This window comes from Phascolarctos cinereus, unplaced genomic scaffold (genome assembly GCF_003287225.1).
Source record: "Phascolarctos cinereus isolate Bilbo 61053 unplaced genomic scaffold, phaCin_HiC Scaffold_9;HRSCAF=440, whole genome shotgun sequence".
Taxonomy (NCBI): domain Eukaryota; kingdom Metazoa; phylum Chordata; class Mammalia; order Diprotodontia; family Phascolarctidae; genus Phascolarctos; species Phascolarctos cinereus.
Window position 1 is genome coordinate 215242911 of NW_027556402.1, and position 25224 is coordinate 215268134.

General features: G+C 41.4%; 1 protein-coding gene across 3 annotated transcripts in view; it reads right to left on the reverse strand.

Moving 5' to 3' along the window:
- Positions 1 to 12778, reverse strand: part of GALNT18 (polypeptide N-acetylgalactosaminyltransferase 18) — a 449323-nt gene extending 436545 nt beyond the window's left edge. The window contains exon 1 of one of the 3 annotated variants that reach the window (XM_021001955.2): positions 12058 to 12767. In XM_021001955.2, the coding sequence (XP_020857614.1) occupies positions 12058 to 12292 (235 nt within the window). In that variant the 5' untranslated portion in view covers positions 12293 to 12767. Of the gene's footprint in view, positions 1 to 12057 lie in introns of all 3 variants that reach the window. The other 2 variants (XM_021001956.2, XM_021001953.2) reach the window with 2 other exon arrangements.
- Positions 12779 to 25224: the final 12446 nt, after the last annotated feature.

Genomic DNA, 25224 nt, shown 5'->3' on the forward strand with positions numbered 1-25224 from the left:
CTGATAGGTAAACTATTCCTTGTTCTCCCAGTTTACTTATGGTATCAGCCTTTATATCTAAGTCATGAACCCATTTTGACTTTATTTTGGTATATGGTGTGAGATTTGGGTCTATGCCTAGTTTCTGCCATACTCTTTTCCAGTTTTCCCAGCAGTTTTTTTCAAAGAGTGGGTTCTTATCCCAGAAGCTGGGGTCTTTGGGTTTATCAAATAATAGATTACTATAGTCATTGACTACTGTGTCTTGCATATTTAACCTATTCCACTGATCCACCTCCCTATTTCTTAGCCAGTACCAAGCAGTTTTGATGATTGCTGCTTTATAATACAATTTAAGATCTGGAATTGCTAGGCCACCTTCCCCTGCATTTCTTTTCATTAGTTCCTTTGATATTCTGGACCTTTTGTTTTTCCAAATGAATCTTGTTATTATTTTTTCTAACTCTATAAAATAATTTTTGGTAGTTTGATTGGTATGGCACTGAATAAGTAAATTAGCTTAGGTAGGATTGTCATTTTTATTATATTAGCTCGGCCTACCCATGAGCAACTGATGTTTTTCCAATTATTTAGATCTGATTTTATTTGTGTGAAAAGTGTTTTGTAATTGTGTTCATAGAGTTCCTGGGTTTGTTTCGGGAGGTAGACTCCTAAATATTTTATAATGTCTACAGTAAGTTTAAATGGGATTTCTCTTTCTATCTCTTGCTGTTGGGCTTTGTTGGTAATATACAGAAATGCCGATGATTTATGTGGGTTTATTTTATAGCCTGCAACTTTGCTAAAGTTGTTTATTATTTCAAGTAGTTTTTTACTTGATTCTCTAGGATTCTCTAAGTATATCATCATGTCATCTGCAAAGAGTGATAGCTTTGTTTCTTCTTTTCCTATTCTAATGACCTTCAATTTCTTTTTCTTCTCTTATTGCTAAAGCTAAGGTTTCCAGTACAATATTGAATAACAGTGGTGATAATGGACATCCTTGTTTCACCCCGATCTTATTGGAAATGCTTCTAGCCTGTCCCCATTACATATAATGCTTGCTGAAGGTTTTAGATATATGCTATTTATTATTTTAAGGAAGACTCCATTTATACCTATGCTTTCTAGTGTTTTTAATAGGAATGGGTGTTGTATTTTATCAAAAGCTTTTTCTGCATCTATTGAGATGATCATGTGGTTTCTGTTGGTTTTGTTGTTGATATGCTCAATGATGCTGATAGTTTTCCTAATATTGAACCAACCCTGCATTCCTGGTATAAATCCTACCTGGTCATAGTGTATTATTCTTGTGATAAGTTGCTGCAATCTATTTGCTAGTATTTTGTTTAAAATTTTTGCATCTATATTCATTAGAGAAATTGGTCTATAATTTTTTTCTCTATTTTGACTCTTCCTGGTTTAGGTATCAACACCATATTTGTATCATAAAAAGAATTTGGTAAGACTCCTTCTTCACCTATTTTCCCAAATAGTCTATATAGTATTGGAATTAATTGTTCTTTAAATGTTTGATAGAATTCACATGTAAATCCATCTGGCCCTGGAGATTTTTTCCTAGGGAGTTCATCAATGGCTTGTTCAATTTCTTTTTCTGAGATGGGGTTATTTAAGTATTTTACTTCCTCTTCGGTTAATCTGGGCAATTTATATTTTTGTAAATATGTATCCATTTCACTAAGATTGTCAAATTTGTTGGCATATAGTTGGGCAAAATAATTCCTAATTATTGTTTTAATTTCCTCTTCCTTGGTGGTAGCTTGCCCTTTTCATTCTTGATACTAGTAATTTGGTTTTCTTCTTTCTTTTTTTAATTAAATTAACCAAAGGTTTATCTATTTTATTGGTTTTTTCATAAAACCAGCTCTTAGTTTTATTTATTAGTGCAATAGTTTTCTTAATTTCATTAATTTTTCCTTTGGTTTTCAATATTTCTAATTTAGTGTTTAGTTGAGGATTTTTAAGTTGTTCTTTTTCTAGTTTTTTTAGTTGTATGCCCAATTCATTAATCTCCTCTTTTTCTATTTTATTTATGTAAGCATTTAGAGATATAAAACTTCCCCTAAGAACTGCTTTCGCTGCATCCCATAAGTTTTGGTATGTTGTCTCATTATTGTCATTCTCTTGAATGAAATTATTGATTGTTTCTATGATTTGTTGTTTGACCCAATCATTTTTTAGGATTAGATTATTTAGTTTCCAATTATTTTTTAGTCTATCTTTCCATGGCCCTTTATTACATATAATTTTTATTGCATCATGATCTGAAAAGGATGCATTTAATATTTCTGCCTTTCTGCATTGGATTGTGAGGTTTTTATGCCCTAGTACATGGTCATTTTTGTGTATGTGCCATGTACTGCTGAGAAAAAAGTATATTCCTTTCTATCCCCATTCAGTTTTCTCCAGAGGTCTATCATACCTAACTTTTCTAATGTTCTATTCACCTCCTTAACTTCTTTCTTGTTTATTTTGTGGTTAGATTTATCTAGTGCAGAGAGGGGAGGTTCAGGTCCCCCACTAGTATAGTTTTGCTGTCTATTTCTTCCTGTAACTCCCTGAACTTCTCCTCTAAGAATTTGGATGCTATACCATTTGGTGCATATATGATTAGTAATGATATTACTTCATTGTCTATGGTGCCTTTTAGCAGGATGTAGTTTCCTTCCTCATCTCTTTTGATTAGATCTATTTTTGCTTTTGCTTTGTCTGAGATCAGGATTGCTACCCCTGATTTTTTTTACTTCAGCTGACACGTAATATATTCTGCTCCAGCCTTTTACCTTTACCCTGTATGTGTCACTCTTTTTCAAATGTGTTTCCTGTAAACAACATATTATAGGATTATGGTTTTTAATCCATTCTGCAATCCGTTTCCGTTTTATGGGAGAGTTCATGCCATTCACATTCACAGTTATGATTACTATCTGTGTCTTTTTCTCCATCCTTTTTTCCCCCTATTTATGCTTTTCTTTCTCCTTTTTCCTTTCCCCCAGGAAGGGTAGCATTTCTTGATGAACGTGAATGACTGGAACTTCCCTTCTAAATTGTGAGATTAAGTCAAAGGTGAAGCACAAGAAGCAGCAGAAACAGATAACACTCGTCACATCCCAGCCCACTAAATATGCTTGTTTACTGTTGATACGGCATCAGCGAAGGGATCAAAGGTTGCTCTGGTTTTCATGCATACAGTAATGTTTCAAAGGATCACAGATTTAGAGAAGAAAGCAAACTTAATAGAAAATCCCTCTCAATTAATTAATCAGTCAATCAAGGATTTATTAGATACCTACTCTGTTGCCAGGCATTGTGCTAACCCCTGAGGATAAACAGAGAAAAGTGAGACAAGACATCCCTCAAGGAGCATCTATTCAATTTTATATCATTTTACAGTTGAAGGAAACTGAGACCCTGAGAAAGTGAAATGATGTGCCCAATATAACATAGACAGTGAGTAGCAGAGCTGTCATTTGAATTCGAATCCAGCCCGCCTTCCATCATACCCTGCTGCCTCCATACCCCTCCCCTGAACAAAGATCACTACTCTAGAGCCCCTGATGCCCCAGCCTCCACAACCTCTATCTGTAGCTGATACCACCCCAATGATTACCAGATAGTTCTTATTTCAGGAAAGTTCCTAGAGGAAAACCTCTAGTGGTGAATTCTAGGAAAATCTGGGAATCATCCATTTGGCTGAAGTAGTAGACGGACTGAGAGGTAGAATTTATGTCAAGGTACCGGATTAGATAGTGAGGGGAGAGGAGGAGAGAAAGACAAAGATAACCATAGGGTTTTCCACCATGGAAGACTAAGCCCAATGATAAGTCAGAGGGAGAGAGCAAACTATGAACTCAAAGCTGATGTACTGCCTGGGGGTACTCTAATCTACTTTTTTTTAACCTAGAAAAATGAAGAAGGAAGAGGAATTGAAGAGGAGAAAGCCCCAACCATGTGCCAAAATGATAGGGGAAGAGACTGATGTATCTCAGTGATCATTCACCAGTTAGAAGCCCAGGGCCCCAGCATGGGAGCTTGGAGTCCTGTGTCAGCGGTGGAAGCTGGGGCTTAAAAACATGACTGGAAAGTAACAAAGAGAATATGTACCAATAAATTCATAATCTCATGAAAATAAGCATAGATCCTGCTCAAGTGATCAAAACGTGATTTAGTGGACAGAGTACTGGACCTGAAATCAGGAGGAGTGGTGTTCATATAAAGCCTATGACAAATAATTCTGGGCCATGGGCAAAAACCTCAGTTTCCTATCTATGAAATGGGGATAAGAATACTTCTAGTACCCACACCATAGGCTTTTGAGGTTTAAACAAGATACGTGAAACACTCTGAAAACTTTAAAAAACCAAAATAAATGCCAGCTATTATTATTATTCAAACAGGAATGTCAGAATTGGAGGGGGGTTTTTTTCAAACATTCCATTTCCAATTCTCCTGGAGAATTTACACCAACCTACAGATTGAAAGCAAGTAACAATTTATGTCAAGTGAGTAGAAAATAACGTTGAATTCATTTATTTAATGCAGCATACTTCTCGAGGTTTTTTTCTTTTTAAATCTTTGGATTGCCTTTTCTTGCATGCTTTTCTCCCCCTTCTGCTCTATCAAGACATGGCCCTGGTCTATTAATGAATTTCTCAATCCAACCTTAAATTCTATTACTATATACTGTCTCCAAGTATCAATTCCATTGTTACTAATGCAATTTTACCCACAATTGCTGTTCATTCACGGGAATAACAACAGCTCACATTTATATTACATCCTCACCTGCAATAAACTCAAAGCACTTAGCAAACATCATATACTTCATTTTTAAGATCCCCTTGCTACAGATAGAAGTTAGGCCTTCTTATTCATCTTGGAGATTGCCTGGGGAAAGGGTCACTTCTAAGTGGCACCCACATGGTCACTGAGGCTAACCGAGGAAAGAAAAAACTAGTCTCCTGAATTACAGATTTATACCAAATATTCTGCCACTTCCTACCTGGGGCACCTCCAGCAATTTACCTCACCCATCTCAGCCTCATCAGTAAAATAAAGGGATAAGACTGGATGGTCTCTGGGCCCCTACCAGCTCCCAATCTAGGATTCAAACATAATACATGACCATTTCCTAAATTTTTAAGGGACCAATTTTTACACCACGTACAGTCTGTTATCTTGGCAAGCAGCCTGATATTACTGATTGGATGTACATTAATGTGCATATAATGTGTCTAATGTACTTTCATGAAATGAAAATTGTTAATAATACATTCTTCCTATTGTTGGAATGAACTAGATTAAATAAGGGAGGATAATGGATTTGGAAATCAATCAGATACTCTAACACACTATTAATTACAATATTCAAAGAAACGTACTTGAAAGTATCTCGTCCAATAATTCAATTCCTTTTGCAGATGTTTAATTTCTTGTTTCTCAAAGTTTCCCGCTCCCTCCCCTCAAAAAAGTGTGATCTTGCCTATTCCCCTAAGATACTTGTTATTAAAAGTTTATTGTTATATTCATAAAATAATTTTTGTTTAAAATACCCAAATTAAGACTAACTCCTGATTTTCTTAAAATTACCTCGGTAATGTGTCAAGTCCCTGAGGTCAGGGTCTTTGACTTTTAGACTTTTGTTCCCAGCACCTAACATGGTACAGAACATACAGTACAATATATGCTTGCTGAACTGGATTTACAATTGCACCCCACCTCTTCCCAATCCCCATTCCAAAATGCAAACTCATCTTTGGCACCCCTCTGAACTTATCTAAAGCACGCTTTATTTACAGGGCTTCATCTTTCTTCTCCAAATATCAATGTTTTATTCACCCTTATTTTTGTTCATAGACGAGCAAGGTAAAAAGCACATTTTTTTAAAGTTAGCCCCTCATTTCCAATTCATTTCACTAAAAAAAGTTTAAGATCTGCAATTTATATTCCCTAGTGATTCCCAAACACCATCTAATTAAATCATTCAAGCAGAAAACAAATTATAATGAAATATTAGGACAACCCCCATGAGGAAAATATACTTTTCAGTTTTGACTGAATGAAGACCTTGGGGTGAGTGATGCTCCAAAGCTGCTTCTAATTGTGAGGCCCATCTATCCACATTTGTTAAGACGCTTGGCGACATTTCGGACAGGCAGTCCAGTTTGCTTTGGAATCAATCAGAGGATCTTGGTTAAAATTCCCACTTTACTCCTTAAGAGAAGCTATGTAACTTACGTGTGTCAAATCTGGCCTAGGTTCCAATTCCTCCTCCAAAATCTCCTAGCTGTGTGACCATGGGCAAGGCACATAATAATAATAATGATGATGATGATGATAATGGCAATAATAATAACAACAACAATAGCAGCTAACATTTATGTAGTGCTTACCATGTGCCAGGCACCATGCTAAGCATTTTACAATTATTATCTTATTTGATCCATATCACAACCCTGAGAAGTAGGTGATATTATTATCATTCCCATTGTACAGATGAAGAAATTGAGTCAAAGAGGTTAAGTGACTTGCCCCGGGCCACAAAGTTACTAAATATCTGAAGCTAGATTTTGACCTCAAGTCTTCCAGATTCCAGGCTCAATGCTCTTTCCACTGTAGCATCCACCTACCCTTTAACCTCGGAGCCACAGGGTTTTTTTTATCTGAAAAATGGAGATGATAATATCTGTAAAACCCATTTCACAGAGGTTTTGTGATGTTCAAAGGATAATACATATAAAGTCTTTCGCAAACCTTAAACTTAACTGCTGTTAAAACTTATTTCCTTTGTAATATGTCTGGATCTCAGTTTCCTCATCTGTAAAATAATTACATGGTCAAGTACAGCTCTCAATTGGCATTGTTATTATTTTATGATTTTTAACTTCCAATATGGCTTCCTTTCAGTGGAAAAGATAGAGGCTAAAGCAGGCTCTGAGGGTATATGAATAGTGTTTGGAGAACGTCTATAAGCCACAAATAGTCCTGACTCAGTAGCATAAATTAATAGAGCTGCCAACAAGCTCAATCTGCCATGTTGGTCAAGAGCCCACCCATTGGCTTCCTTGAATCAAAACCAAATTGCTTTACTCAAGTACAATACTGGCGTTCTTAAAGCACAAATATGATCATATCTACTCTTCCATTCAACAAATGTCAATGGATCACTATTACCTTTAGTGTAAGCACCAACTCATCTTGGGCCTTTGAAGTATTCCATAGTCTGGCTCCAACTTTTCTTTCCAGGTGTATTTCACGTCACTCCAACCAAACTGGCTGTACATGCCATTCCTTTTCCTGTTTCTGTGCCCCATGACAGCAATGCTCTCCCTCCATACATCTGCTCTCTTTGAAATCCTAATTCTATTTAAGGCTCATTTCAAGTGTCACCTACAAGAAGTCTTTCCTGATTCCTCCACCCCACCCCTTGCAATTACTCTGAACATACATCTTCCCATTAGAATGTAAGCCCCTTGGAAGCAGCCTGCATTGCTTTTGTTTTTTGTGCATACAGAACCTAGCGCTGCCCACCTCACAGTGTTTTCTAGGTAAACTGAATTAGGCTCTGGAGCTACATAAATATTAGTTGGAGGATGATTATAAGCCATGAATAGTCCTGACTCAGCAACATAAACTAATAGAACTGCCAAGAGCTCTGTCAGCCAGCTTGGTCAAGGAACCACCCATTGACTTCCTTGAATCAAGACCAAATTGTTTAAACATCTGTTGATTGATTGATGAATTGAGCTGAAGACTCGATCCCTAAAGCTTGGTTCATCGAGTCCTTTAAGACATTTGCTCTCTGATGTGCTCAGGGAGATTTAGTATGCCCTTTCAAACCTCCGTCTTTAAAAAGGGAAAGCCTTGTTGCTTTGTTGGTTCCCCCCGGTTTTCTGTTATGAACAATGCTAATTGCAGGGTTTTTCTTAAAGAAAGTCACGATACCTTCTCTATTTTTTAATGGCTCAAAGCTAGTAACTGCACATCTGGCTCTCACAGAAGAATCTTTGCATTGCCTCTTTTCTGCCTGCCTCAAGGGAAATGGATGGGAGTGTCATAGGATCATAGGCTCTCTAAACTCAGAGCTGGGTGGGACCTCTGAGGCCACCTAATCCAACCATACCTGACCAAGAATCCCTCCTACAACATACCCAAGCACTCTTTGGTTGAAGAAGTGCATGGAATGCCAACCCACCGCCTCCTGAGGCAATACATTTCGCCTATTTTTATGGCTTGAATTGCTGAGAAGCTTTCTCTTCCATCAAGCCAAAATATGCCTCTACTCAGCCTCCACCCATTGCTTCTGGTTCTGACATCCAAGGCCAAACACAAAAAGTTCAATCCCTCTTTCACATAAATAGTCCTTAGATACTTAAAGACTATCATCCGGTCCTCACTAAGTCCCAAACAGAGCAATGTATATAAACTGTGCCTTTACTCTAGCACAGAGAGCATTCCGCACTCTGAAAATAATTAAACTGCTACTTGTTTCTGGCACTCCTCCTGTCTCTCACCTGCTTTGTAGGGCTCCCGGTATTCACAAGTTAGAGACCAGTCCTGTCCAGACTACTTCTTAAAATTCTGTTAACAGTAATTGGCGGCAGCAGTTTAAGCCTTGAGCCCTCCAGTACCTGAGAGAAGGCACCACTGGACCCTTTCCCAGAATGCCAACTTGCCTCATATGGTAGTTTCAATGCCCCGACTCTCCATTATCAGGCCTAGACTTTGATCAAGCCGATTTTCATTTCGAGAAATGTTCCAGGGCCCCTTTTCTTGACCCAGATCACTCTAGTAAAGCCTATTGTTTGTTTTTTCAGCATGTTAATTGGCAATTTTTTTTCATGCATCTAGAAGCTTGTTAAACATGCTATCTATTTATCGGAGTCATTAAGGAAAGAGGCAAATAGCATAGGATGAAGCAGCAATCTCTGGAGCCCACCACTTTGTAGTGAGAGCCAGAACATAAATGACTACTCTTTGGATCTGGCCATCTAACTAGTTCTGAATTCATCTAACGATACTATCATCTGGCCCATATCTCTCCATCCTTTCCACAAAAATAACATGAGAGATGGTCATGTGCTTTGTTGTGGTTGATACTGCCTTTTCTAGACCTTCACTAACCAATCCTTTAAAAACACAAACTAGAATTTTGCCAACCATCTAAGACAGGTTCACAATCCCATTTTCTTCCCCCTTCAAAAAATTGAAATGGTTGTCCTTCTTCAGTCCTGTGCCACACCTTTTCTATTCTTCAAGGTCTTTCAGATCAGCAGTAACTCAGCAATCACAACTGCTAATTATTTTGGTACCCTGGGATGTAGTTAAAGGTTATAGATTTAGAACTGGAAGGAGCCTTAGAGTTGAAGAAACTGAGGTCCAGAGAGGTTAAATGATTTCTTTGCCCAAAGTTATGATGGTAGCAAGTGGCAAACATACCTTGACTGTGAACTCATAAGGGCAGGTGGGTGATCATCCCTACATATGAGAGGTTTCAGCCCCTCATTTGCCATTTTGTTCTCACTTTTCTGGTCCAAATAAAATACAGAGTTCAGCACCCCTGCCTTCTCCCCATGATCCATTGCTATCATCTTGTTGAACCTAAGCAGTGAGTCCTCACTTATGCTTTCTTCCTGCCTCCTTTTCCCTTATTATAATTTGAAAAGAAAATACCTTTGCGGTTGGCCTTAACCTTCCCATCCAGGACCCTATAACTACACCCCAGGGTCCTAGTTCAGTCTGATGATCCTGTTATGTCTCCTGAAAACATCCATAAATAAAAATCACACTGATTCTGGGAGCAGACTTGAAATGTTAAAGTCAGGCCACCAGTGAGCCTCATTTCACAAAGTTCTGAATGCCCCTGAGGCAAAAATTCCATTTCTACTGTGGAGTAACTTTTGGAACCCAGATGTATCTGATGATAAAGGACAAGTAAGACTTAGCAGCAACAGGCTTCCGACAGAGGGGGGAAAAGGCTCATTCTGAGGTGGCCTGGTTAATGGACAGAAGGCAGGTGTTCTGTGGAGAGCTGCAGGCTGAGGCCAGTTGTTTCTAACAGATCTGTCCACCAAAAGAGCTACACTCTTTGTGATTCCTGAACAGCCAGTAGCAAGATCTGGCCTGGGAAGTGGAAAGCTCCCTTCAAAAGGAAAAAACAGAGCCCTTTTTCCACCCCTTTCCAGCCACAGGGGCTGCCCGATAGAAGACAGACCAAACTCAGTCTGGCAGTGGGGATAGCGGGTGGGCCCTGTGTTGTCAGATGGTTTGAGTGCAAAATTCAAGCATGCCCTGTGCCATAGTGACTCGTTGAGATGGGGGTGGGGGGGAGGTGAGTGTCCCACCTTCTTATCTCTCTCAGTGGGGGCCCGTCTTCAGCTAAAAGCCTGTCTGGCAGGGGGCAGGGCAGGCTTGAAAAGCTGTCACCCCACCCTGGGCAGCATAAGCAGCTTCCAGCCAGCTCCAAGCCGGGAAAAAAAAAAAAAGAAACAAGAACATCCTCCTCCCTTCAAGCGAGTAGTCGGGAACTAAGAGCTGACACCGCCTAGCACGCCTCAGGAATGCCAGGGAAAAGAGATGCTTTAAGCCTCCCCTCGACACACATAGGCACACATAGGCAGGCGCGCGCACGCAGGCACGCACACTCACTCATACATACACACATACACACATAGACATAGACACAGACACGGAATCAAGCAGGCACATTCAGGCATGGAGGCGCAGGGAAGCAGCCACACTCGACTGTAGGTCTTCAGGATCCCCTTTCCCCCTCAACTTCGGCCAGGGCCCCCAGTGCTCTTCTTAGCCAGGAGCCTCCCGATCTCTCAGTTCCAGGGTCCAGCTTCAGCACCAGCTCCAACTCCGGGGCTGCCAATCTAGTTGCGTGCCCATGACTATGCCCTGGGCCCCAAGCTCCCAGCTCCGAGATCCATCACCTGCGCCCCCCTCGGGAGAACTCGGGTGATCACTCAGCACAAGTGGCCGAGTAGGGGACCCGAGGCTGGGGAGTTGAGGGGCAAAGAAGGGGTGACGGGAGGGGAGGGGAGGGGCAGCCACTCCACGCCGGGCTTGTCAGGCCCCTCCCCCAGGGCCACAGGCTGGGGGATTCCCGGCTTCCAAGCTCCTTACAGCTGTCCAGCTACTAGCCCAGAAAGGAGAGCAGGGCAGACTGAAACGGCCGCGGCGCCTCCTTTCTTCATTGCTTTCCCCGACGGGTTCCTGCACGCCCCCCGCCACACCGCGCGGGGGCTGGGGGTGGGGGGCCAAGGATTGCTAGGGCCCAGCCGCTGTTTCCCTACCCCAGGCAGCAAGGAATGAAAGACTCGTGTGTGTGTGTGTGTGTGTGTGTGTGTGTGTGTGTGTGAGAGAGAGAGAGAGAGAGAGAGAGAAGAGAGAGAGAGAGAGAGAGAGAGAGAGACACAGAGAGAGAGACACAGAGAGACACAGAGAAAGACAGAGACAGAGACAGAGACAGAGACAGAGAGAGAAAGAGAGAGAGAGACAGAGAGAGAGAGACTAGCACGTGTCTAGTTTTTGTGTGACTACGTGCTGGTTACCCCTTTGGGGGTCAGGGAGGGTGTGCACATGTGTCTCTGTGTGTGAATGAGTCTCTCTGTCTCTGTGTCTCTCGATTTCTCTGTGTGTGTGTGTGTGTGTGTGTGTGACACACACACACATAGAGCCGGCCTCAGGCACTAGTGGACACCCCCTGCGTGTGCATGTGTATACACAGACAGCGTCTGCAGGTTAGTCACAGGTAAAGTCTCCCACACAGCTACCCTCGACATGCGTGCACACTTGCATGCGATCTCATTAGACTATTGTTATCATTAACTAGTCACACAGACGCGGGCCGATGTTACTTGCACGTCCACACAGAAACAAGTGTTCCGAGTCCGCCCTCACCTCTTTCATCCTCCCCATTTACTCCCCCCACCCCCCGTCCCGGCCCCACACACACACATTCACACTCACACACACCCCACCATCACCACCAACCGGTCGGTCCTGCAAAGTTTCCCAAGGAAGCGTCGGAGGCGAAAGGGCTCGGCGTACCTTGAATGTGCTGTTTGATGACATTCTCCAGGTGGTCCAGACGCTCGATGATCCTCAGCGTGTCCCCTTTGTCCTCGTCCAGCTTCTTGTCGGGCACCGGCTCCTGCACCCGTACATAGACGCTAGCGATATAGTTGGTGACCCAGCCCACGTAAAGCAGGCAGATGATGTTGGTCATGCCGCTCAGGATCACGCAGGTGGACACCAAAGTTTTGGTCTTCCTGGTGCACACCATCCTGCGCTCCCTCCATAGAGAGGGGGAGCTCCCCGCGCTCCCCCAAGCCACTGGACTGCCCCCAATCCCTGCTGTCCCCACACGACGCTCCAAAGGACTCCGCGATCTGGAACCGGCGGGATGGCGGGATGCCGAGCTGCCAGGCTCTAAGGTCCGCAGCTTTGGAAAGCAAAGCCCGGGCTGCTAGCTCAGGGCCCGGAGCCCCCGCGCGGGATCTTCGCCTCACAGCCCCAAGTTTGTTGCTCCCGCTGCCTCCGCCGGCCAGGCTAATAGCTCTATTTACTAAAAGACCCGCAAACAAATGGGAGAAACGAAGCCGAAGCCCATCCAGCAGCCGCTCAGCGGCGCCCGGCAGCCCGGCACCGTAGCGCGCAAGTGTGGCAAACTTTGCAGCTGCCCGGGCGCCTGGCCACGCCGCTCCCCCTTCGCCCTGCGCCGGCTCTCTGGGCAGACCAGCCCGCGCTGCTAGAAGGAAGGAGGAGGTGGCGGCGGCAGCGGCGGCGGCTGCAGCGGGCCGAGCCCGAGAGCAGGACTGCCCGGCCCCCTCCGAGCGACAAGCGCTGCCGCCAATCGCGCTCCGGCTCGGGAGAGGGGCTGGGGAAGTGCAGCCGTGGACCAACGGGGACCGTGCAGGGGGCGGAGTCCCGGCCGGCGCCCCACCTGCTCTGCTCCGTTCCCCAGCCCCCAGCCCAACTCCCCTCTGGCCGGCGCCCCGAGAAAGGGGGGAGCCCTCTCCACCCGCCCCAGAGCCCTGGGCTCCAGTCCCACTGCCGGGCCCTGAGCCAGCCAGCGCCTCGTTGGCCACTGGATAAGAGGGCTTCCCTCCCCGCCCCCGAGCCCTGGGAGAGAAGCCCCGAGGTCTGGGGACTGGGGGGTTGGGAGTGGAGCGGGGAGATCCACTGAGTTATCTTTTCTGCTCCAACCCCCGCCGCAGGGGTCTCCCTCGGCTCTAGATCTCTGGCTCCTAGCTCTAGGGCTCTCTCGGATTCCTCCCATCCAGCCTGGCCGCTGGGATTCCCATCCGCTGGCCAGCGCCCCAGCTCAGCCTGGACCTGGCTGGGCGAGCTTCCTTCACCAGAGATTCCCCCCGAATTGGTCCCCTCTGGGCAGCTAGCTGCAGAGAAATCTCTGTGGCTGTGGCCTCCTGGACCATCTCAGACGCCCGCCCTGCAGCACCCGCCATTCCATTCCAGCCAAGAAACATTTAAGAGTCAACGATTTGCACTGCGCAGTGTTAGGCGCAAGAGAGATGCAAGGACTGAGGGGGCTGAGGGAGGGAACAGTCCTTGTCTTCAAGGAACTTACAATTTACTGCAGTTAGCCCCAGGCTCTGCCTTCAGAATCTGTGACCTAGGTGGGCCTCTTATCCCTACTGCCAGTTGCTCTACAAAATAGCCTTGAGGTCCACAACGCTGGCTTTACTAGCGATCACTTCCATTTGTTATCTTCCCACCCCCCACCCCAGAAGAGACAGCCAAGTCAGGGCAGCTTGGCCCTTGCTTTCGGTTGCACACCGTCAGGAAAACCTGGGTTGGGTTCTGGTTCAAAGACATCGCCTTAGCCCAAGCCTGTCGCCAGACTTAATCTGTCACTCACTGGAGAACTAGGCCAACCACGGAGATAGGGACTACCTAGGGGTGGCTACATTTGCTGTGGACTGAAGGGGCGGGGGTGGGGCACGTGCCGGGCTCTGATAGTCACACTTGTTTTGTTATTGGTGTGGTTATTATTATTCACCGCTCTGAGAGCGCCCACACAGTACCAGCTGCTTTTAATAAAAGAGTTTCTTTTCCCCCTTCAATACCAGATTTCGCTCCTCTTCACCTCACCCCCACACCACCTAAGGGGACATTTTCCCTGGGAAAACTCAGAGAGAGGAGCAGTAAAGGGGGGGGGGGACACCCGCACCACATCCTCTGCAATGTCACAACTGACGGCCAACCAACCTCCCTGTGACACTCACTCGCCCAAGGGATGGCGGTTGTTGCTGGACTCTGAGACCTGGACACGGGGAGCTTGCCGGGTTCCCTCCTCCTGACCTATCCAGCTCTGAGCACATTACCAGTGTCTGCTCCCCTAAATAATATCTCAAAGGATACTGCAAAAAAAGAAAGGATAAAATAAAAATAGCATGGTTCTGAGATCCTGAGAGACTTCAGCCCACATCCTGGACAAGTGTGTTTCTCTCTCTGTGTGTGTGTGTGTGTGTGGTGTGTGTGTGTGAGAGAGAGAGAGAGAGAGAGAGAGAGAGAGAGAGAGAGAGAGAATGAAAATAGGCTCAAAAGTCAGAGAAATTTGAAATTTGCTGCCTCCATGAGGGAGAAAACTATCTCCTTCATTCTCTCTCCTCCAGAGCTGTGATTCAGCTCATGGTGAAGTCAGATCTCTTAGCAGGATGAGCTTCTAATTTTTTTAAATGCTTTATTGTATTTTCATTTATTTTGTTAAGTATTTTCCGAAAACATTTTCAGCTGATTTGGGCCACAACTAGACTGTGGGCTGCCTGTTTATTTCCTCAGGTAAGGAAGCCTTGATCATATTTCTGAAACATATTGGTCCCATGGCCCTGGATGAAGTCTTTACTCCCCATATAACTCTCTAAAACTCTCTAAGTTACTGAGCTGGTTCAGTTTGCATTGGTAAAAGGAGTTTCCTCATCAAGAGCTCTCCCACACCAGACCAGTCCCTCCCTTTTAAAATAATTACTATTATTGGCATTCTTTTGTATGTGGTGGGGAGGACCAGAAATAGCAAACCAACTCAATACAGTATTTTAAATAGCTACTTCCCTTTAAAATCCCACATCCTCAAATACAATCCTTCCTTTAAGAAAAGCAGAATGGCCCAGTAACCTGAGATTCTGCATAGTTGGCAACCAAGAGGTTATTACAGAGCTGACCTTCTATTGCTGTTTGACCCTATTGAAGCAATACTTCAATTTCTGTGAGCTAAGCTAGAGTTCTCAAATAGGAGTGACCATCACCAGTCATCTTTGTCTCTCCTAAATCACTATCAAAATTATTACCAGACATGTTACAAATGAAAAAAATAAAACACCACAATCAGAAGAATTAATGAAGCATACATCTCTCATCTTCAGAGGAACCATCTAAGGATATAGCCCCTAAAGTCTTTTCAAAAAAATTTATTTTATTTTTAATTTATGAAATAAAACAGGTATTTCCAAAATACAGTATAATAAAATGATTGCACATGAAACTGCAAATCTATTATGTACAGTTTGCTAATCCTTTTAAATATATAATAAAGTTATCATGTAATTTTTTCTTCCTTTTTTTATTCCCTCCCCCCACCATAGAAATGGCTAGTATTAGATACAAATAGGTATATGCGTATGTGTGTGTATGTGCATATATATATATATATATATGTATATATATATATATGTATATATATATATATATATGTATATATATATATATTATATATATGCAAAATCATTCTATGCATACTTCTATTTATCAGTTCTTTCTCTGGATACAAATACCATCTTCCTTCATATGTCCTTTGTAGTTATTTATAATACTCAAAATAACTTATTCATTCAAAGTTGTTCTTAAAACAATATTGCTGTTACTGTATACAACATTCTCTTGGCTCTGCTCATTTCACTCTTCATGATTTTGTGCAAGTCTATTCATGTTTTTCTAAGATCATCAAGCTTATCATTTCTTATAGTACATCACAATCATATAACACAACTGGTTCAGCAATTCCCCAATGGATGGGCATCCTTGCAATTTCCAGTTCTTTGCCACCATAAAGAGAGCTGCCATAAATATTTTAGAGTATATAGATTCTTCTCCTTTTTCCCTAATCATCTTTGGAACTAGACCTAGTAGTGGTATTGCTGGATCAAAGATCATATGAAGTTTTGTAACTCTTTGGGCATAATTCCAGATTGCTCTCCAAAATGGTTAGATCAGCTCACAACTCCATCAACAATGAATGTGTCCCAATTTTTCTACATACCCTCCAACATTTGTCACTTTCCCCTTCAATCATTTTAGCTTATCTGATAGGTGTAGAATATCTCAAGGTTGTTTTAATATGCATTTCTCTAATCAATAATGATCTAGAACATTTTTTCATGTGACTATAAATTGTATTCATTTCTTAATTGGAAAACTGCCTGTTCATATCCTTTGACCATTTATCAATTGGGGAATGACTCATATTCTTATAGATTTTATAAAGTTCTTGATATATTTTAGATATGACCTTTATCTGAGAAACTGTCTAAAATTTCTCCCCAATTTTCTGCATTTCTTCTGATCTTGGCTACATTTGTTTTATTTGTAAAAAGCTTTTTAATTTAATGTCATTGAAATTATCCATTTTATACCTCACTCTGCTCTCTATCTCTTGTTTATTTATAGTGTTCACCTATCCATAAGTCTGATAAGTAATATGTTCCATGTTATTCTACTTTTCTTGTAACATCTCTCTTTATATCTAGGTCATTTATTCATTTTGACCTTATCTTGGTAAATGGGATATTGGTCTATGCCAAGTTTCTGCCATTACTGCTTTCTAGTTTTCCAAACAATTTTTACCAAATAATGAATTCTTATTCCAAAATCTTAAGTCTGTATACTTGTCACTTGTCAAATACAAGGTTACTACATTTACCTGCTGCCATGAACTGCATGTCTACTCTGTTCCATTGATCTACCTTTTAATTTCATAGCCAGTACCAGATAATTCTGATAATTGCTTTATAATATGATTTAAGATCTGGTACTCCTAAACCTCTTTCCTTTGCATTTTTTATTAGTTCCTTTGAACTAATAAACTTCCTTTTTGTTCTCCCAAATGAATTTCATTATTAATTTTTCTAATTCAGTAAAACTTTTTGGTAATTTAATTGGAGTGGCATTGCATATATAAATTAGTTTAGGTAAAATGGTCATTTTCATTATATTGCCCTGCCTACCCATGAACAATTAATATTTCTCCAATTATTTAAATCTGATTTTATTTGTATAAAAAGTTTTTTATAATTTTTTTTATCTAGTTCATGGGATAGTTTTGGCAGGTATACTTCTGGGTATTTTATACTGCCCAGAGTTATTTTAAATGGAGTGTCTCTTTGCAGGGTTTTGTTTGTGATATATTGGAATGCTGCTGTTTTGTGTGGATTTACTTTATATCCTGCTACTTTGCTAAAATTATTTTTTCAACTAACTTTTTAGTTGAGTCTTTGGGATTTTCCAAGTGCATAATCATATCATCTGCAAAAAGGGATAGTTTTATTACCCCATTCCTTATTCTGATTCCTTCTAAAAGGGTGTGTAGATTGGGATTTGGGAGGACGAGGGAAGAGGATAAGGGAGGGACTTTTAGAGAGGTAGGTAGAATAAGGAATAGGAGAATAAAGGTAGAAGATAGAGTAACAGGGATAGGGTAAAAACAGAGGCTAAGAAGGACAATAGTGAGTAAACATAAGATGGAGGGAAATTCACAAATAGTAATTATGACTTTGAATATGAATGGGATGAACTCATCCACAAAATGGGAATGCATAGCAGAATGGATTAAAAATCAGAATCCAACAATACATTGTTTACAAGAAACACTTTTAAGAATGAGGGATACACATGGAGTTAAAATGGATGGTTGGAGTAGAATTTATTATATTTTCACTGACGCAAAAAAGGCAGGAGTAGCAATTATGGTCTCAGACCAAATAGATTTAATTAAAAGAGAGTAACATGTTGATAAAAGGTGTCACAGACAATGAAGCAATATCAATACTAAACCTACATGCACCAAACAGTATAGCATCTAAATTTTTAAAAGTTAAGTGAGATATAGATGGAGATAGAGAGCAGTATTATAATAATGGGGGACTTTAGTCTTTCCTTCTCAGAACTAGATAAATCTAACCAAAAAATAAACAAGAAGAAGTCAAAGAAGTGAACAAACTATAAGCTAGATATGATAGACATCTGGAGATAATTGAATGGAAATAGAAAGGAATACACCTTTTCTCAGTGGTTATGGTACCTTTATAAAAATTGACCATATATTAGTACATAAAAATTTTATAGTTAAAAGCAGAAAAGCAGAACATTAAGTTTCCTTTTCAGATCACAATGCAATAAAAATATATTTAATAAGGGACCAGAGAAACATAGATTAAAATCTAATTGGAGAATACAAAACCTAATCTCTAGATGCAGATATCATCTTTCTTCAGATGTCCTTTATAGTTAATTTGGGTATTTATAATACTCAAAATGACTTATTTATTCAAAGTCAAAGCAATGTTGCTGTTACCATACGCAATGTTTTCTTGGTTCTACTCATTTCATTCTTCATTATTTCATGAAAGTCTTTCCATATTTTTCTAAAAATCATTGATCTCATCATTTCTTATAGCACAGGAGTATTCCATCACAATCATATAACACAACTTGTTCAGCCGTTCCTCAATCAATGGGCATCCCTGTAATTTCCAGTTCTTTGACATCACAAAGAGAGCTGCAAAATAGATGTCAGGACACCTGCTTAGTGGAGAGGAGGCACTAGCAGCAGTGGGAACCATGAAAAGCTTCTGGCTCAAAGTCCACACTGAAATCTGTGATCCCATAATTCAATTCAATTCAACAATTATTTATGAAATGTTTACTGTGTGTAAGGCAATGTGGTCTCCTAATCTCTATATAGCCATGCAAGTTATAGGGGCCCAGCAAATATTTGTTGAATGAATGCTGGCTTCTGTAGGCAGCCCCAGCCTGCTCTGCCTAAATTCTTAAGGGAACTGGTCCTTGAGAGAGTCTAACTCTGCTGTTGCCTCTAGGGGAAGAAATATAGAGGGATGTGGCCACAAATTGCTTCAGAAAAGGAAAAGCCAACACCTGGTACATGGGCACTCTAACAACCCCTACCTGCCCATGTCCTCTTCTTCCAGATGTTAATGAGGGAATCATATATGAATCCCACTCTTGTCATTGGTCCTTGTTCTCAAAGAGGACCAATGACACCACAAGTGTGATGTCTTGACTTGCAAGTGACTTGTTGTCATCCTCACTCTCTCTTCCAGAGTCAGTGGGGTCCAGTGGCAAGACAAAGGTCAAGATGACTGGTGATGGCACCAGATGCAGCAGATGACTTTGGCCTGTCTAAATTAAGGTCTTTCCCAGGTCTCAGTTTGTATAAGGCTATGCCCATTCAATGACTAAGGGCTAGGTAAGAATTGAGACAAAATATGGCCCAACTTACCATCCCAAAGACTTTCTTCAAGAGACAAGATGCTACCAGGGCCTGGCAAAGAAGATAAGTATACAACATCCTCTTCAGAATTTTTTGCTTCTCTTTCTGACTCCCTAATGTAAGAGTTGCTTAAGATACTATCATTGGTCCCCTTCTTTTATTTATTTACCACACACAAACCCTTACTAATCTATGTTGATTCCACCTCTATAACATCTCTCAAATCCATCCCTTCCTATATTTCTATACTGCTGCCACTCTAATATGGAAGCTTATTCCTCCCACCCATCTCATGCTGCTATAGTCTCAGGCAATAGATAAAGATGGAAAGGTTGCATTTAGTGCTAGAGATATAAAGGCAAATGATACTTCCTATTCTCAAAAAGCTTATAGTCTAATGAGTATACATAAATATATGTATGGGGAGAGAGAGAGAAGAAATGCAAAGGAATTAACTGTAAGGTAGTTTGGGAGGGAGGGCACTAGCCGTTGAAGGAATCAGGAAAGGCTTTATATAGAAGACAGTGCTGTGTCTTGAAGGAAGAGAGGGATTCTGTGAAGTAGAAGAGGGGAGAGACTATATTCCAGGGATGGAGGACAGTCAGTTGTTGTTTGTCCTTCATTCTTGAAAAGAACCATGATATCAGTAAGGTGATGCCATGATTTGCAAGCAAATTGGATTTAAGTAAGGCAGGGCTATGCAAAGTCACCAGCCTCACTCTCTCCTCTGGAGCCACCTGGGTCCACTGGCCAGATATAGATCAGGACAACTGGAGATGGCTTTGGATGCAGTGAGGGACCATGGCATTTTAAAGCTAAGGTCTTTCCCAATTCTCAGTTTGACTGAAGCTATGCCCATTCAGTAATTAAGGCTAAATAATAAATTAAGCAAAGAATGGCTTCTTTTACCTAGTCAAAAAAAATCAATCTGGGAGGGGAAGACCCTCAAAGTTTCTAGTCAAAATATACACAATTGTTATTTACACTCACTCTGAGCCATCAGGGCCCAAATAATGACCAAGTGAGGCTTGGGTTGGGACCTATTGTTGGCCAATCAATGAGAGCCAGAGTGATTTGGGTTTAAGGCACTGTCCTTAAGACAGAGGTATAGCTGGTAAACCTCAGGATATCTTGTGAGGTATCAGTGATCAAAATTTATATTCCTTTTGGCAGAGAATCCACAGGCAAGGGTATGATTCCCTATGTGGACAGAGGGAGGGAGAGAGGGAAGGAAGGAGGAAGGAAGGAAGAAGGGAGAGAGGGAGCTGCATTGTCCACCCTGGAAATGGCCAGTTGGGTCCCCAGCGGGCAGCTACAACTACCCACAGGTTGTCCTTCATTCTTGGTTTCTTCTTTTTGTTTTTGTTTTTTTAGGTAGGCAATGGGGTTAAATGACTTGCCCAAGTCACACAGCTAGTAAGTATTATGTGTCTGAGGCCAGATTTGAACTCAGGTCCTCCTGAACTCAGGGCTCACTGCTCCACCTAGCTGCCCCATTTGTCGTTCATTCTTGAAGAGGACAAGGTGAAGAGAACAAGGCAAGGTGATGCCATGTCTTGCTAGTGAATTCAATTTAAGTGAGGAAGGGCTGTGCAGAGTCATCTCTCTCCTCTGGAACCATCTGGGTCCAATGGCAAGATATAGATTAGGACGACTGGAGGTGGTCCTCAGACAGTCAGTACAAAAGCATTGAGATAGAAGATAAGATGTCATGTGTGAGTAACAGAGAAGGCAACTGGATCATAGAGTATGGAGGGGAAATAGTAGTGACCAATGAGGTTGGAAATATTGGTTTGGACTAGATTACAATGAATGAATAAACTAAACAGAGGAAATTCTATTTGATTCTAGAAACATTTGGAAACAGCTTGAGTAGAGGAATGGCTTGGTTAGATTCACGCTTTGGGAAAATGTATATTCCATGACCCTAATACATATAAAATACATTTCAAGGTAATTTAAGGTGAATAGTGGGTCTGAAGTTATTGTGTCATGGTACAGGATAGGTTGGCTCAATTTAGGAAGGTTCTCTGAGGAAAGAGAATTAAGGGAAAGGAGGGGAGCAGCATGATTTAGGAAAAGAACACTAATCTGGGGGGGGGGTCAGAAGCCCCAAACTTTAATCCCGACTCTTCCAATGATTCACTGTGTCCCACAGTTTCCTCACTAGTAAACTAAGAGGGCTATCCTTTATGATTTCCTACAGTCCTATCCACCCTAATAATTCATCCTTTTCAAAATCTCTATAGCCAAAGAAGAAAAGAAAGGAAAAGAAAAACATCTAAATGCTTATTTTATCAGCAGAATGTACTTCAAAGTTTCCTAGTATATTAAGGGATGTCAATAGTTCCCCAGTGATTTCTTTTCTAGGGAAATGCACTCACCTGCAGAGCCTGGGCTAAGACTGGCAGAACTCTGTGATTCAACATCTGAGGATGGGAGAAGGGAGGGAAGGCCACTCAACCACCCTTCTGTAGATATCACTAGAATACAAGCCATTTCCCAGTTGATAAATGGTCAAAGGATATGAACAGGCAATTTTCAGTGGAAGAAATTAAAGCTATCTATAGTCATATGAAAAAAAATGCTCTAAATCACTATTGATTAGAGAAATGCAAATCAAAATTACTCCAAGGTACCACATCATACCTATCAGATTGGCTAGCATGACAAAACAGGACAATGATAAATGTTGGAAAAGATGTAGGAAAATTGGAACACTAATGCATTGTTGGTGGAGTTGCGAACTGAGCCAACCACTTTGGAGAGCAATTTGCAACTATGCCTAAAGGGCTATAAAATTGTGCATACAGTTTGAGCCAGCAATAACATTTCTAGGGTTATATCCCAAAGAGATCATACAATGGGAAAAGGGTGGTGGCAAAGAATTGGAAATTTAAGGGATGCTCATCAATAAGGGAATGGCTGAACAAGTTGTGGTATATGAATGTAATGGAATACTATTGTGCTATAGGAAATGATGAGCAAGCAGACTTCAGAAAAACCTGGAAAGATTTGTAAGGACTGATGCTGAGTGAATTAAGCAGAACCAGGAGAACGTTGCACATAGTAACATCCACATATTGCAATAACTAATTTTGACAGATTTAGCTGTTCTCAGCAATGCAAGGATCTAAGGCATCTCCAAAAGTCTCATGATGGAAAATGCTATCCACACCCAGAGAAAGAACTCTGGAGTCTGAATGCAGATCAAAGCAGACTATTTGCTCTTTTTTATTTTTATTCTGTTTTGTTTTGTTTCTTCTTTCTTGTGGTTCTTCCTATTGGTTATAATTCTTCTTTATAACATGACAAATGTGAAAATAAGAAAAAAGAAAAGAAAAAATGATGATTTCTCTTTCTATCTCTTGCTGCTGGACTTTGTTGGTAATTTATAGAAATGATGATAATTTATGTGGGTTTATATTATATCCTGTGATTACTAAAGTTGTTAATTATTTTAACTAGTTTTTTATTTAACTGTCTAAGACTCTCCAAGTTTACCATCATACCATCTGCAAAGAGTGAGAGTTTTATTTCCTCACTGCCTATTCTAAATCCTTTAATTTCTTTTTCTTCTCTTATTGCTATAACTATCATTTCTAATACAATATTAAATAAAAATGGTGATAATGAGCATCCTTGCTTCACCCCTGATCTTATTGGGATGGTTTCTAGCTTATTCTCATTACAGATAATACTTGCTGTTGGTCTTAGACAAATACTACTTATCATTTTAAGGAAAGCTCCATTTATTGCTATGCTTTCTGGAGTTTTTAATAAGGAATGAGTGTTGTGTTTTGTCAAAAGCTTTTTCTAGGAGGCAGAGCCAGGATGGTGGAGTGAAAGCAATGACTTGCTTAAGCTCTCCTCCAAACCCCTGAAAATACTCATAAAAAATGGCTCTAAACAAATTCTGAAGCAGCAGAACCCACAAAAAGACAGAGTGAAACAAATTTCCAGCCCAAGACAACCTGGATGATTGATCAGAAAGGTATATCACGCCAGACTGGGAGCGCAGCGCAGCACAGTGGGGGCGCGCAGTCCACCGCAAACCCGGAGCAGGCCTCAGAGGACTGAATCTCGGGCAGCAGTGGAGGTTTCCAGACTCCTCAACCCACTAATGCCAAAGACAACTTAGAAGGTCAGTGGGAAAAGTCTGTTTCTGTCGGTGATGAGAAAGGAAGGTGGAGTCTCAGCTTCATTCCCCAAGAGTATGGTCCTGGGGGAGGGCAGTGGCTTCCCGAGCTTCCGGCCCACAGACTGAGGGGGAATCCAGTGGCTGATCAGAGAGGGACTGCAGGGATCTCTTTGCCAGTGCTGAGGCAGGAATCTCTTGCTTTGCCCGTGTTTGGATCTGGGCCACAGTTCTGGGCAGTGGTGCTGGGGTGAGGAGGAGCACTGGCTTGGTGGAGCTTGTAGTGATTGTAGAGAGGAGACCCTCCTCACAGTTACAGGACAGAAAGGAGTACTTGTAGTTGCAGGCCAGGAAAGGAGTAAACACCTTGTCCCTTATCATACCACCTTGGAAGAACTGAAAATTTACAAGGCCCTACAAGTATCTCTGAAAACAGCTGTACAAACCCCCTGAAGCTTGGGACAGTACATTCTCCACATTGGAAGCAGATTCATACCTTAACAAAGAGTTTAAAACTCAAGTAATTGGCCAGGATCATGAGCAAGCAGCGCAAAAAGAGTCAGACTATATTATCTTACTTTGGTGACAAAGAAGATCAAAAGATACAACCAGAAGAAGACAACAAAGTCAAAGCTCCTACATCCAAAGCCTCCAAGAAAAATAGGAATCAGTCCCATGCCTTGGAAGAGCTCAGAAGGGATTTTGAGAAGCAAGTAAGGGAAGTAGAAGAAAAAGTGGGGAAAAGAAATGAGAGTGTTGCAAGAAAATCATGAAAAACAAGTCAACAGCTTGCTAAAGGAGAGCCAAAAAAATACTGAAGAAAATAACACCTTAAAAAATAGTCTAACCCAAATGGCAAAAGAGGTCCAAAAAGTCAATGAGGAGAAAAATGCCCTAAAAAGAAAAATTGGCCAAATGGAAAAGGAAGTCCAAAAGATTACTGAAGAAAACACTTCCTTAAAAATTAGAATAGAGCAATTGGAAGCTAGTGACTTTATGAGAAATCAAGACACAGTAGAACAAATCCAAAAGAATGAAAAATTAGAAAACAATGTGAAATATCTCATTGGAAAAACAACTGACCTGGAAAATAGATCCAGGACAGAGAATTTAAAAATTATTGGACTATCTGAAAGCCATGATCAAAAAAAGAGCCTAGACATCATCTTTCAAGAAATTATCAAGGAAAACTGCCCTGATATAGTAGAACCAGAGGGCAAAATAGAAATTGAAAGAATCTACAGATCTCCTCCTGAAAGAGATCCCCAAAGGAAAACTCCCAGGAATATTATAGCCAAATTCCAGAGTTCCCAGGTCAAGGAGAAAATATTACAGGCTGCCAGAAGGAAACAGTTCAAGTACTGTGGAAACACAACCGGGAAAACACAAGATTTAGTAGCTTCTACATTGACTGCAGGGCACACAGAATATAATATTCTGGAGGGCAAAGGAGATAGGATTACAACCAAGAATCACCTACCCAGCAAAACTGAGTATAATCCTTCAGGGGAAAAAATGGTCATTCAGTGAAATAGAGGACTTTCAAGCATTTTGA